This window comes from Colletotrichum higginsianum, chromosome 2 (genome assembly GCF_001672515.1).
Source record: "Colletotrichum higginsianum IMI 349063 chromosome 2, whole genome shotgun sequence".
In the NCBI taxonomy this organism is placed as follows: Eukaryota; Fungi; Ascomycota; class Sordariomycetes; order Glomerellales; family Glomerellaceae; genus Colletotrichum; species Colletotrichum higginsianum.
In genome coordinates, this window is record NC_030955.1 from 4380868 (window position 1) to 4393492 (window position 12625).

Genomic DNA, 12625 nt, shown 5'->3' on the forward strand with positions numbered 1-12625 from the left:
GCCCAGCCAGCTCCGGCGATAACGTTTCGGGGCCCGGTCACATCTTCACGAGACCGGCATGCTGCGTGGGCCCTCGACAGCCCGACCACGTTGCTCGTTTTCGGCCAACAGCTTGATCACGGCGCCTCCCCGGCGCGTCGACATGCACGCAAGTGCTTACCACCAGCAAGAATTCCCGTCCCTTCGCTCGCTCGTTCGACGGGGCACGGGTGCTGGGAGGCGCCGTGCTTACTTGCGTGTGCTGCCATCCAAAGCGCCCGCCCCTCGTCTCAAGACTCCGACGGGGAGCTGGTTTGGATGAGTAGTTGCTTCAACGCCGCCGTCCAAAGCAAGCAGAGAGGGAGGGGTCCTCGGACAACAACATGGGTCTTGTCATCGATTCAGCTCACAGGCGGGGTACAAGTACATGCCCCCAATTATGGACACTCTGCAAGCCCTGCCGCGCGGTCGGTCCCCCTGTGAAACATGACGTGGAGTAGTAGACCTGATAGAGACGCGCAGTAGGTCGCGAGGTGGCCATAACGCAAATACCTTGAACCACAATCACAGAGTACAGCCCATGTGGGACCATCATCTGACATAGCCGGAACCCAATCGCAACTCTTCGCATTCTCTTTCTCTTGTCCTCGTCAATCGAATGCGAGCCATTCCTCGTTCTCGTTGTCGTTCCGAGGCGGTCAGCAATGGCTCGATCCGCCAAGAACAAACGCGGCCAAGGCGATCGTCCCTCTCGGGGTCGCACAGGTGCACGGTACATCGTATAGTAAAAAAGAAGAAGAAGAAAAATGCCAATGGAAAACACTTGTTTTAAGTTCTCTGCTTAGGGACGCCGTAAAGAAAAAAATCTCCGAGTCCCAACCGGCCAGCCATCTGTCCAGCCCAGCCGCCCGCCACCCACCCAAATCTCAAACCCTGGTCTCGTGCTACATGGCGTCTGTTAAAAGGCAGTGAGTGTGCAGCCTGTGTAACGCCGCCAGTTGAGCCTCAAGGACCGCCGTCACAAACTCGCCCGGTTCGCCTCCGCAGGCGTTATCGATCATCCGCAGGTAGTCCTTCCGCTCCAGCCCCTGGATGACGACAGGTAGGTAGCCCTGGCGGGCGAGGTAATCCTGTTCGATCATGCGGCTCGTGCGCCCATTCCCGTCGGGGAACGGGTGAAGGTGCACAAAGTAAGCCGTCATCTGACAGGCCAGGACCAGCGGATGAAGCCTCTTCTCGCAATGCTGCGCGTCCCGCCACTCGAAGAACCGCCTGACGCAGGCGGGGATCTCCTGCGGGTAGGGAAAGATTCGGAGGCGGTTGCTGCGCACTGCGATGGGTAGGTTTCGGTACTCTCCAGGCGGCACTGGTTCTCCCCACACCAGGTTGCTGCCGGCACGGTGGTCTTTGCCTCTCCGCATGTCGTATACCGCCTCGGAACCCGTGTTTCTGACGGACACGACGGCGAGGTCGCGTACCTCGTCTTCGCAGAACCCCGCGGTGCGGGCCTTGAACGCCGCGCTCTCGGCAATCCATTGCGACGCGATGATGTGGTTCGCCAGTTCGTTGATGGCGGAGCCCTGGCCCGCCGTCTCGGAGGTGACCATCTCGACAAGCTCGCTGCTCGACATCGATGCCAGGTCGACGCGTCGGAAGACACCCTCCTGCAGAGTCTCGAGCACGCGGTGCGCGTCGCCAACTGTCAGGGGGTTGTTCTCGATCATGACGGACTGTTGCGCATACTCGGAGACCATGGTCTTGCCCAGCGCCGACACTGGGAGAGTCGCTCTCAAGGCGTCGACGTCGGCCAACAACCGCCTGTGCACCCGCTGGAGCCCGAGGTACCCCTTTTCACGACTGTTGCCGGGCTGGAAGTATTCTTCCCATACCCGTCCCGAACACGCAATCCTGTTGTACTCGGGAGATCCTTTCCGCAGCCGTGAGGCCGGCTCGTAGATCTTGACAAGCAAGGCCCGGCGCGCCTGTCGCTGCATGTTGGAGAGCGCGTTCCCAGACATCGCGAGGCTGTTCGCGGTGTGGACAGTGACGGGAGGACTTTCGGCCTGAGCCTGCTTGAGTCATGGCGGACATTCGACGGGCAGCACTCTGCTAGGAGCCTGGACGGCCGGAGTGTGTGTGTAAGTGCACTTGGCCTCTGGATCGGACAGATGCCATCCAAACTTTGCATCACCACGGTAGGCACACGAGCCAAAGGATGGGCTCTGCGCCCTGAGCGCACGGTCTTCCTGCATGCTGCCGCAACGCATCCATCCTCAAGGTCAACTCTCACCACAGCTACCCGTCCGTGGAATGTCGCAGAGGCTGAGGCTGCGATATCGCAGCTGCGCTCACCGGAGAATCGCCGGCAGTGCACCTGCAGAGAGGGAACGACCGAGGACGGGTAAACACGATTCATGCATGGGCGAAAGCGAGTCGGCGTGGGAATCGTGGGCAGCGCCGTTGAATCAGTCTCGTTGGTTGCCTCCGTGCCGAGGGCCGCTCAGACCAGCACCTGCAGTGAGCATAGAAGCCCCTTAGGACACCCAAAATTTAACGCACGTCTTGGTTGCCGGTGGCCATACCAGAGGAGAATCCGCTGTTTGAGAATCACCGACCGTCCTCGAATCCCCACCCCCCCAACCTTGCCTGGAATGAGGCAAGCGCCAGTGAAAGTGTACCCGTCTTGGCGATCCGCAACGCACCTGCCAAGCTTTCTGTCTTCTTTGGAAGCTTCGATGCTGCTTAGATAAGCCGTGCCGGCGAACGCCACAGAGAACAGGTGGCCCGTTTCCACTCGCCACACCCTCATCACCCAAGGACCAGCATCGCCACGGCCTCCACTTCGACACGATAACTCACTCGATGAGGTACACAGGCAACTTCATATCTGGCCTCTAGCGCTTTTTGACATACAGCTCCTCCCGATTCACGCCATCGGGTTTGGATTCCTGCGCCCATGCTCTGAGACGGAGCATCTTCCTCACGTCTCTAGGCCACCCGAACGATAAACACACTCACTCACACACAACCAGCACCATGCACCTCTCACTCGACCTAGGCCTGGCCCTCCTCGCCTTCCTGCCGGGCCTGGCGTTGGCGGCCAAGACGCCCAAGAACGCCATCCTCCTCTCGGAAGTGCAGTCCCTCACCCTCCGCGGCGGCGGCGCGAAGACGACGCACCGCCGCGTGTCCGCCGTGCCGCAGCTGAAATGCGTCTCGTCCAAGGCCATCTGCGACCTGTACGAGATCGACGTGATGCGGTGCACCAACCAGGGCGCCGGCTATTCGTCCGAGGACATCCAGTGGTCCTGCGTTGCCTCGCTGCCCGAGGAGCTCAAGCTGGGGTCCACCGACGTCATCTGCGAGGGCTACGCCAACTCGGACGACCCGTACGTCCTCCGCGGGAGCTGCGGCGTCGAGTACCGCCTCGCGCTGACCGACAAGGGCGAGCGGCGGTACCCGAACCTGGGCAAGGGCCGCGGCCGCGGGAGCGGGGGGGACGGCGAGTCGGACTGGGGCGCCTATCTCTTTGGGGTCCTCTTCTTTGCCGTCCTGGCTTGGATCGTGTACTCGGCGTGTGTGGCGGGCGCGCAGAACCGGAGACCTGGTGGTAACGGACGGCGTCGTGGAGGCGGCGGCGGTGGAGGCGGATGGAATCCCGGCTTCGGCCAGGACGATGACCCTCCCCCGCCGTACCCGGGCACGAAACCCTCTAGCCAAGGCGGACAGCAAGGATGGCGTCCCGGGTTCTGGACCGGCGCAGGAGCAGCCGGCGCAGCGGGTTACGGAGCGGGCTACTACCAGGGCAGAAACAGCGCGAGGAACCAGCAAGGGTACGGCACGGGCGGCCGGGGCAACGACAGCAGCTCGAGCTCGTGGGGAGCCGGCCCGTCGAGGTCGACCAGTTCGTCGTCGAGCTCGGCACGTCACGAAAGCAGCGGTTTCGGGTCCACCAGCAGGAGATAGATATCGTCGTGGAGTCGGCATGTAGTAAATTGAACGTGGGCGAGCCAAGCTTGACTCTGGGTCTATCCTGTACTCCGCGCTCTCTCGTACCACCCCCCCGGCCCTCCAGCTATTTGGTGTGATCAGCCGCCCGCCCCCTTCTTTGCCGGGTGGCGTGGCATTATGTACATTTCCGAGGTCCAGGCCGTCTTCCATACACGTAAAAGTACAACGAACCATCATTTCCAATTGCAGGCGTCTTCCCCGAGGTATCATACCATGAAATCCCCCCTGCTGCGAAAGCAAACTCCAAACTGCGCAAACATCTGTGGTGCATATCAAAACAGCGGTTCCTCGTGATGCTCCAACACGAGGCGAATAATTGTTGCAAACCGGGCCGGAGCCTAGTGGTGAACGGACATGACGTCCAGACGGTCAAAGGCCCTCGAGCAGTTGGGGCACTTGCGCATACGGTTGCTGATACGGTCGTCCACGCACTGGTGGCAGAACAGGTGGCCGCACGTCTTCAGGGCCGTATCCTTGAAGTTGTTGCGGCATACGGTGCACAGCGCAAACGTCTGGATACGGTTAGCCAGCTGGTCGGTCGGTCGGTCGGTCGGTCGATAGATCGATCGATCGATACGGAGGGGGGGCATCACGTCGACTTACCCTGAGCATTTCCTCTTCCTCCGACGAGTTGCTCAACGCCTTGCGCTTCCACTCGTCCTTGTCCTTCTGCACCATGTCCGCACGCACCTTGAGGCGCTCGACCTCGGCCTCCTGCGTCGTGGTGCGTTCCCGTGCCGCCGCGACGGCCGCGTCGCGCGACTTGACCAGGCTCGTCAGCTCGCCGATCTGGTTCTTGTACGAGTCGACCCGGCGGGCGGCGTCGGCGCTGGTGGCCTCCATCTTCCTGTGCTCCGCCGCCATGGCCGCGTTGGCCTGCTTCAGGTCCGACAGCTGCTTCTCGAGGTTGCTGATCAGCACTCGGTTCTGGGCCTCGACCTCCTTGAGCTGCGTCACTATCTCGGAGCTCTTGCGGTTCTGGCTGCGCAGCACGTTGAGCTCGCGGTCCCGCATGTCGGCGTCCTTCTTGACGGCGAAGTACTTTTGGTCGACCTTTTGCTTCTCGGCGAGCGCGGCCGAGGCGCGGTCCTCGAGCACCGTGTACTCCATCACCTTCTTCTGCGCCAGGCCCATCGATCGCTTGTATGCCTGCTGCAGGGCGGGCAGCTCCTTGTTGATGGACTCCAGGTCCTGCTGGAGCTTCTTGTACTTGGTCCGCAGCTCGTCGGCGGGCATGCTCTCCAGCTCGGGGTCCGGGTCGGGCATCGGCTGGTCCTCGGCGGGCTTCAGCCGCTGCAGCTCCAGCTCGAGGGATGCGATCCGGTCCTCCTGGGCCCCCGTGAGCTCCTTGAGGTGCTGCAGCGCCTGCTTCTCCTCCTTCTCCCGCGTTTCCAGCATGCTGGCCTTGGCGTACCACTCGTCCCGGGCCGCGCGGATCCGGGTCAGGTCGGCGTCGCGCTCCTCGACCTGGCGCTCCAGGTCCGACGTGATCATCTGCGCCTCGTCGGTGAGCTTGGTCCGGAACGCCGTCCGCTCCGACTGTAACCGCTCGGCCTCCTCCCTCAACTGCTTGTTCGTGGCTTCCAAATGGTTGACCCGCTTGATCAGGTCCTCGTTCTGGTTCTTGAACTGCTTGAACACGTCCGTCCGGATGAAGTCTTCGTCGGTGAGGCCCTCTCGTCGAGCCTTGAGTGCCGAGTTCTCCTCCTGCAGGGTCTTGATGTCCGCCTGCGCGGACTCCAGCTGCTCCTTCTGCTTCTTGACGACCGCCGAGGCCTCCCCGAACTTGATGAGCGCCTCGGCGGCGTTCCCGTTTGCTTCCGCCGCGTCGCTTCCGTTCTCTCCGGCCGCGATTGTCGGCTTGGCGCTGGCGATGAACTGTTGTTCGAGCTTCTGCACCTGCGCGCTCTTTAATCTGTCCATGCGCTTCTCGGCCTTGAAAAACCGCAGGCTGGCCTTGTTGAGGTCTTCCGACAGTTGCTCGTTCTCCTGTTGCGCACGGTCCAGCTTGACCAGATAGTCCTTTTGTTGAGCGAGTAAGGCGTTGACCCGCGTCTCCAGGTCGGCAATGTTTGGCGTAATCTCTCCTCTGGCGTTTGCGATGCGGTTCAGCACCGCCTCGGCCCGTTTCTTGATGTCCAATGCGGTATCGTCCAGGTGTCTCTGAAACTCGTCGTTGTCCTTGAAGTGAGTGCTGGTGATGTACGGAGGATCTGGGTACGTCAGTATTCGGTCCGGATCGGGCCGGGGGGGGGGGGAGGCACTCACTTGACGGACCCGAGGGCGGCGGTAGCGCCGGATCCGCGAGCTGTTCCATTTCCTCCAGAACCTAAGTGAGGGAGGGGGGAAGGTCAGCCACCAAGAAATCCGAGACAAGGGGGATCAATCGATCGGACCAACCTGTTTCCACCATGCTTCGATGATGCGGATGTGATCTTCGCGGTATACTAGATTTTTCTGCAGCTGTTCGACGCGCGACTCGAAGTCGGCCCTTTCTCTTTTTGTTTCTTGCAATTGGCGGTAAATGGCACCCTTTTGGTAATTCTGAACTCATCATCAGCTCACGTCCCTTTTTATATATATGTCTTCCCCCCCCCGTCTTTCCCATGTGCTTCGCGCCAGGCGATCGTTTTTCAAGATGAAGAGAGCGTGGTGTGGGAGATCGGGTTGCGTGTGGAGGGTAGGGAGACGCAGGGCCGTCAGGCAGCCTCGTCGGCGGATCGAAAGGCCATTCCAGGCCAGTCGACCGCGACCCGCCAGTGTTGGACATGGCTTTGGGCATTCGGTGATCGTGATGTCGCGTCGCCGTTGATGGCAGAAGGGAATCGCGTGGGGGTCCATTGATTGTTGAGAAAACGTGACGTGTTGGGAAACCGTGTCTCGTGACACTTACCTCGATCCAGTGCTCCTCGGCGGTATCGCCAGCATCGCCCTTGGACTTGCTTCCATTGACGGTTTGATGTCGCTTGCTGGGAGGGGCAAGATCCTCGGCGGTGCTGATGGGAGGTCTCTTCCTGTCCTCCATCTTGATCAAGGTGGACGGACGGGGGGAGGCTGTCGGGGCGGAGGTCGCTACAGGCATGAGAGAGGTAGGTAGGGATGCTGTGAAAGCGTGGGCATCCGAGTCGGCGAGGCGATGAGGCTGGCTGGATGGGACAGCCGAGGGTATTCAGAGGTCGATCCGAGCCGTGCGTGTGTTGAGAGAGTCGGGCTAGTCAGATTCGGCGCGGAGGATGGGGAGGGAAGCCTTGGGCAAGGAGGTTGAATTTTCGAGGTTGAACGCCGACGCTTCACGTTCAAATCAAGCCAGGCGGGCCCATTCCCGAAACGGGACTAGCTCTGCGCTAGCCTTGATGGGGCCTTTGGTCTCCTTATCGACCAGTCAGGCGCCCCGCCCAAAGTGCACGGTTCGGTTAATCGTCGGGGTCTCTCTCTCCCTCCCCCCCTTGCACTTATCACTTTTTCTGCATCCCACCAGGCCGCCCGCCATCCCGCCGCAATTGACAAAAGTTCTGGTTTGCGAGTGACAAGCCGTCTCCGACAAGTTCACCCATCTCCAATACGCCTCTGCCCTGGCCATGAGGCTCTCCCAACGACGGCACTAGACCACACTCGATAACATCGTCACCATGAGTTCCATGTTCAAGAAAAAGGGCGGCATGGCTTTTAAGCCGAAAATGCCCCAGGCTCGTCCTCGAGCGCCTGGGGCTGCCGTACCGCAGCCGTCGAGGGCGCCGTCGTCGACTGCGACCGAGGCCGCGACAGAGACTGTCCCCGTCTCCAAAGATACGACAGTGCAGGAGACTGTCGAGATCGGCGCCGGGGCGAAGGGGCCTGCCAGAGACCAGCCTACCACTACCCCGCCATCGACCGGGCCGCCGAGCACGACACAGACTGCCATACCACAGGCACACCCACCAGCGGACGAGCTTGCTGCCGCCGCCGCCGCCGCCGCTTCGATATCAGAAAAAGCCAGCGCGGCTTTCATCAGCCAGCAAACGACACGGGCGCCGGCCGCCTCTGCAGAGAGTACCACGCGACCGGCTGCCGACTCGGCCAGTGTGGCTGGGACACCCGCCCAGCTACAAACACCACCGGCCACTGCCCCATCCGCGACAGAGGTCGTGCCTACGACAGAAACCCAGGCCCCCAACGGAGCCGAGACAGCAAGCACAGCGAAGGGCGGCGCACCGAACGCAACGACAGAAGCACCGGCCAAGCGACCGCGGAAACGAGCGACGCAGACGGCCGAGAATGGCGAAACGGGCGAGGACGGCACCGCGGCCCCGAAGTCCAAACGACCGCGCAAACAAAAAGATCCTACCACGGATGGCGAGGGGGCTCCGAAACGGGCACCCCGGCCGAGGAAGAAGCCGACGACGATGACAACGACGGAGGACGGCGCAGCGACCGAGACGGACACCCCACGGTCGTCGTCGGCGAGACCGCGGCGGGCCCGCTCGGTGACTCCAGAAGACGCCGAGAACCAGGAGGCGGACCTCAGCACCCTCACGATGGGGGACCTGACGAGGGACCTCCGCATCGGCAAGAAGTTCAGCCGGCACGACGAGCTCCTGCAGCGCCACCGCGAGAAGCAGGCAAGGGCCAGGGAGAGGCTCAAGGCCAAGCGGAACGGCTCGGAGGACGTGGCGTCGGAGAGCGGGACGCCAGCGCCGACGACGAGCGGGGGGGCGACGCCTGCGGCGGTTCCGCCGCCCCAGGCAACCAGCATGGCGTCGACGGGGCCGCAGTTCCAGATCATCGACGGGCAGATCGTGGTGGACCAGAACTCGCTGAGCCTCGACCGACACGCCATCGCGGCGGCGGCGGCCGAGGGCGAGGACATGCTCGAGATCGAGGAGAACGACTTCACGACGCTCACGACGCAAAACAGCTACCGCACGGGGTCGAAGCTCAAGGGACCCAACGTGTGGACCGAGGAGGAGACGGAGCTCTTCTACCGTGGGCTGCGCATGTTCGGCACCGACTTCCAGATGATCAGCGGCATGTTCCCCGGCAAGAACCGGCGGCACGTCAAGATGAAGTTCAACCGCGAGGAGCGGCACGCGCCCGCGCGCATTGACGCCATCCTCGTCGGCAAGAAGGAGCTCCACATCAACCTCGAGGAGTACAAGACGTGGACCAAGGCCGAGTACGAGCCCGTCGAGGCCATCATGGCGGCGCAGCGCGCGCAGCAGGCCAAGTTCGACGCCGAGCAGGCCAAGATCAAGGCGGCCAAGGACGCCATCAACGCCAGGAACCTTGCCTCGCTGCAGGACAAGGGCGAGGGCGGCGAGCCCGCGGAGGAGGAGTCCGCGGCGGGCGGCGGCGGCGGCGGCGGCAAGCCCAAACCGAGGCAGCAGCAGGCCAACGTCGGTCCTCAAATAACGGTTGACGCTGACGGCATGATCACCATTGATGAGACCAACATGGACCCGGACGCCGGGCGGGGCAAGAAGAGGGGCGCCGCCAAGGCGAAGAAGAAGGCCGTCGAGTACAACATGCGCGGCGAGATCATCAACCGGTGAGGGAGGGAGGGAGGGAGGGTCCACAGGGTCCATTCCGCGCTGGAGGGCCGAGGAGGCCGGGCCGGGATAGACAGGTAGAGGCAGTGGGAAACGGGAAAGGGGCGGCTACCAGAGACAGATACCCTTTGCTTTTACACAAGGAGAAAAACACGGTCTTGGAGAACACACACCCAGGTATTTCGCATCGGGCGGCGTTGGTATTGCTATTTTTAGCGAGGGTTCGGGGGGGGGGGATCGGACCAGTCCGGGCAGAACAGGACGCCTTGTTCACGGGCACGGGCAAAAATTCCAGACACGCTTTGGAGGTCTTCAGGCTCGTTATTGAAACTCCGTCTTTGATGATGCAATTTTGTGACGATGATTACTACATGCTCGTGTGATGAGACGCTTTCTTGACATACCCCAATTCACCGACCTCTCGACAGCATCCAACACGCCCTTCCTCCTCGCACCACCGCGCCAGGCGACGAGCGCGACGAAAAAGGATTCTTCTTATATGAAGATGACATCAAAAATTAGACCTTGTACGGTTCCCAAGAAGGGCCCCATACGGCGAGAGGCACGGCCGCAGGTGTGCAATGCAGGCCCCTCTCATCCACAACCCGGGGCTCTTGATCTCCGGGCCATCAGGTAGGTAAGTATAGAGAAAGGAAAGGAAAGGAAGATCGAGACGGCGGGAAGAGGCGTCGGTTTATGTACTCGTTCGAGATGAAGCTAGGCAGCGGTGCACTGAGGCCAAATCAATGAGGCCAATCGAGGACAATCGAGGCCAATCGCGGCCATTCAAAGACAATCACTGAGGCCAAATCGCAAGCGCCGAATCACGAATGCCAGACGGTCACTTCACACCGAGACAGAGGCTGGCACTGAAAAGTTGGATTACCCGGTACCACCTGGCCTGGCTACCTAGGATTGACGCCGCGCTCTCTTCCAAGCCAGAACAGGAGAGCACTCCTGGCCAACAGACAAGCATGTGCGATGCAGCTGCGCGTGGCACGCGGCCTTGGTATGCGTCCTCAGCCTGCCCGCCTCCACGCCAGCTCTTCGGAAAAAAGAATCTACCACCACGAATGACGAGGACGACGGCCTCGCGCCCCTGCCTGAGATGGACCCTGTCGTCTGGACTGGGTGTCCTGGAGTCTCCGTCGCGTTGTTACCAAGCCAACACCGTCCGGCAATCCCTGGGCCTTGCATATCTGTCGTAGAATGTGTAATCATGCGTTCGTAGCGGGGTGTGGCTTAGTTCTGGGGCGCATCGTCGTCGTCGGGCTGGTCGAACAAAAAGTTTGCCGCGAGCTCCTCGTTCTTGTCGCAGGCGAAGTAGGCCTGGATGGCGGCATCGCGGTCGAAGCCGAGACGGCATAACTAAGTCAGATGTCAGCACCGTCGTACCAAGCCACGGCCGCACGGAATGACCTACCCGCTCAATGGCGTCGCGCTCCTCCTCGGTGACCTGGATGGCCTGTGCGCCAGGGGGCAGAGGGACGTCGTCGTCCACCTCCTCGCCCAGGAGCTGCAGGAACTGGTCGGGGTTGTTGGCGATCAGCTGGGCGAGCTGGGGGTTGCCGGCACCGAGTTGCTGGAGGATGGGCTCCAGCATCTGGGGCTGTTGCTGGACGACCTGGCGCAGTTGCTGGAACTGGGCGTTGTTTCTCAGGAAGTCCAGGTTGCCAAAACCACCCTGGGCAGCAGCCGCGGCGGCGGCGGCGGCGGCAGCTTGAGTGTTGCCACCGGCAGCGGCGCGTCCGCCGCCGGCGCCGCCATTGCCACCACCACCACCACCACCACGGGCCTGGGCGGCGAGATCGAAGAGGTTGACGTTTCCGCCCTCGTCGGTGCCGGCGGCAGGCGCACCGGCAGCAGGCTGAGCGGCGGTGCCGGCGGCGGCGGCGGCTTGACGCTGCTGCTGCTCCTCCTGAACGTTGTCGGGGATGCCCTGCAAGAATGTCAGTCACGGACGTCCACAGCGAGGCCGTTGCGGCTTACGTTGAGCAGGTACTCGACGGCTCTGTCGGGGTTGTAGAAGGCGGCACGCATGGCGGCGTCGATCTGAGCGCGCTCGAAGCCCATGGCCTCCATGTTCGCAACCACCTCCTGGCGGTGGGCGCCCATGGCCATCGACGGGTCAGTGCTTCCGGCATCGCCTCCTGTGCTTCTGGCCGCGGGGGTGGGCGTGGCGGGGGCGACCGCGGGGGCAGCAGCCTGGGCGGCCGGAGCGGGAGGGGCGGCCGGGGTCGCGGCGACAGCCTGGGCGGGCGTCGCGGGGACGGCGGGCGTCGAGGACGACTCGGCGGCGGGGGCTGCCTTGGCTGCCTTGGGCTGCGCGGATCGTCAGTGACTACGCCTCGAGCAAAGCCGGGACGGGCTCTGTCATCGGGATCCAGACCTTGTTCACCATGCAGACGACGAATCCCTTCTCCTCGATCTTGTAGGACTCGACGGTGTCGTCGTCCTTCAGGATCTTGCCTAGTTGCCGTCAGCCAAAGCCACCGCATGCGCGCACGGTCGAGGGTGCCTACCAGAGTAGATGAGCTTCTGGTCCTTGGGATCCCATCCCTTCTCTCCGGCAATCTTCTGCTTGACGGCAGAGACCTGGTTTTCTTTTTGTCAGCTTCGGGGTCGGGGCATCATCGCAAGGCTGCCGTGGAAGAAGAGCTCGGGGGCGGAAGTGGGGGCTGGAGGTGGGCGGGCAGGCAACGCACCAGGTCGGTGGGCTCGACATCGAGCGTGAACTTTTGTTGCTTCAAGTCCTGGTAAGAGGGGCCAAAATTGTCAGCGGAAGCTCGGGCAAGGCGGCGCGGACGGAGCGAGGCGCAATGCCAAAGGGCCACGGCCGTTGGGTGGCCGGCAGCCGAGCTGAGCATACCTTGAATGTGACCTTCATGGTGGCTAGCTTTGGTGCAGCGGAGGCTGCGATGACGAGGGACGGGGTTAGAGTGTCGGTGAGGTTGGGTGAGAGGAAGACGGAGGGTTTGATGAAGAGCAGGACGCTGGAAGGTATGCGCAGGGGCTGTGGGCGAAAGATGAGAAATCCAGCATCCAGCGGTTTTGTTGTGCGCGGGAAAGACTGGCACAGAATTAAATGGAGATGACGAAGGCGAGTGGTG

At 62.2% G+C, this 12625-nt stretch overlaps 5 protein-coding genes across 5 annotated transcripts; 2 read left to right on the forward strand and 3 right to left on the reverse strand.

The window, feature by feature from the left end:
- Positions 1 to 923: 923 nt before the first annotated feature.
- On the reverse strand, positions 924 to 1973 carry CH63R_03029 (Fic/DOC family protein; the record flags this gene model as incomplete). Its single annotated transcript, XM_018298004.1, has 1 exon — positions 924 to 1973. One exon carries the CDS (start codon positions 1971 to 1973, stop codon positions 924 to 926), a length of 1050 nt encoding a protein of 349 aa, XP_018162820.1.
- A 1042-nt stretch (positions 1974 to 3015) lies between these two features.
- CH63R_03030 (Transmembrane protein 66) lies at positions 3016 to 3945 on the forward strand (the record flags this gene model as incomplete). Its single annotated transcript, XM_018298005.1, has 1 exon — positions 3016 to 3945. The coding sequence occupies one exon, from the start codon at positions 3016 to 3018 to the stop codon at positions 3943 to 3945; it is 930 nt and encodes a 309-aa protein (XP_018162821.1).
- Positions 3946 to 4328: 383 nt separating this feature from the next.
- CH63R_03031 (BRE1 E3 ubiquitin ligase) lies at positions 4329 to 7072 on the reverse strand (the record flags this gene model as incomplete). Its single annotated transcript, XM_018298006.1, has 5 exons — positions 4329 to 4502; positions 4594 to 6203; positions 6259 to 6319; positions 6391 to 6534; positions 6884 to 7072. The coding sequence occupies 5 exons, from the start codon at positions 7070 to 7072 to the stop codon at positions 4329 to 4331; spliced, it is 2178 nt and encodes a 725-aa protein (XP_018162822.1).
- Positions 7073 to 7619: 547 nt separating this feature from the next.
- On the forward strand, positions 7620 to 9518 carry CH63R_03032 (myb-like DNA-binding domain-containing protein; the record flags this gene model as incomplete). The annotated part of the gene is made up of 1 exon (XM_018298007.1): positions 7620 to 9518. The coding sequence occupies one exon, from the start codon at positions 7620 to 7622 to the stop codon at positions 9516 to 9518; it is 1899 nt and encodes a 632-aa protein (XP_018162823.1).
- Positions 9519 to 10757: 1239 nt separating this feature from the next.
- Positions 10758 to 12402, reverse strand: CH63R_03033 (UV excision repair protein Rad23; the record flags this gene model as incomplete). The annotated part of the gene is made up of 7 exons (XM_018298008.1): positions 10758 to 10883; positions 10939 to 11454; positions 11505 to 11837; positions 11905 to 11984; positions 12038 to 12110; positions 12221 to 12268; positions 12385 to 12402. 7 exons carry the CDS (start codon positions 12400 to 12402, stop codon positions 10758 to 10760), a joined length of 1194 nt encoding a protein of 397 aa, XP_018162824.1.
- Positions 12403 to 12625: the final 223 nt, after the last annotated feature.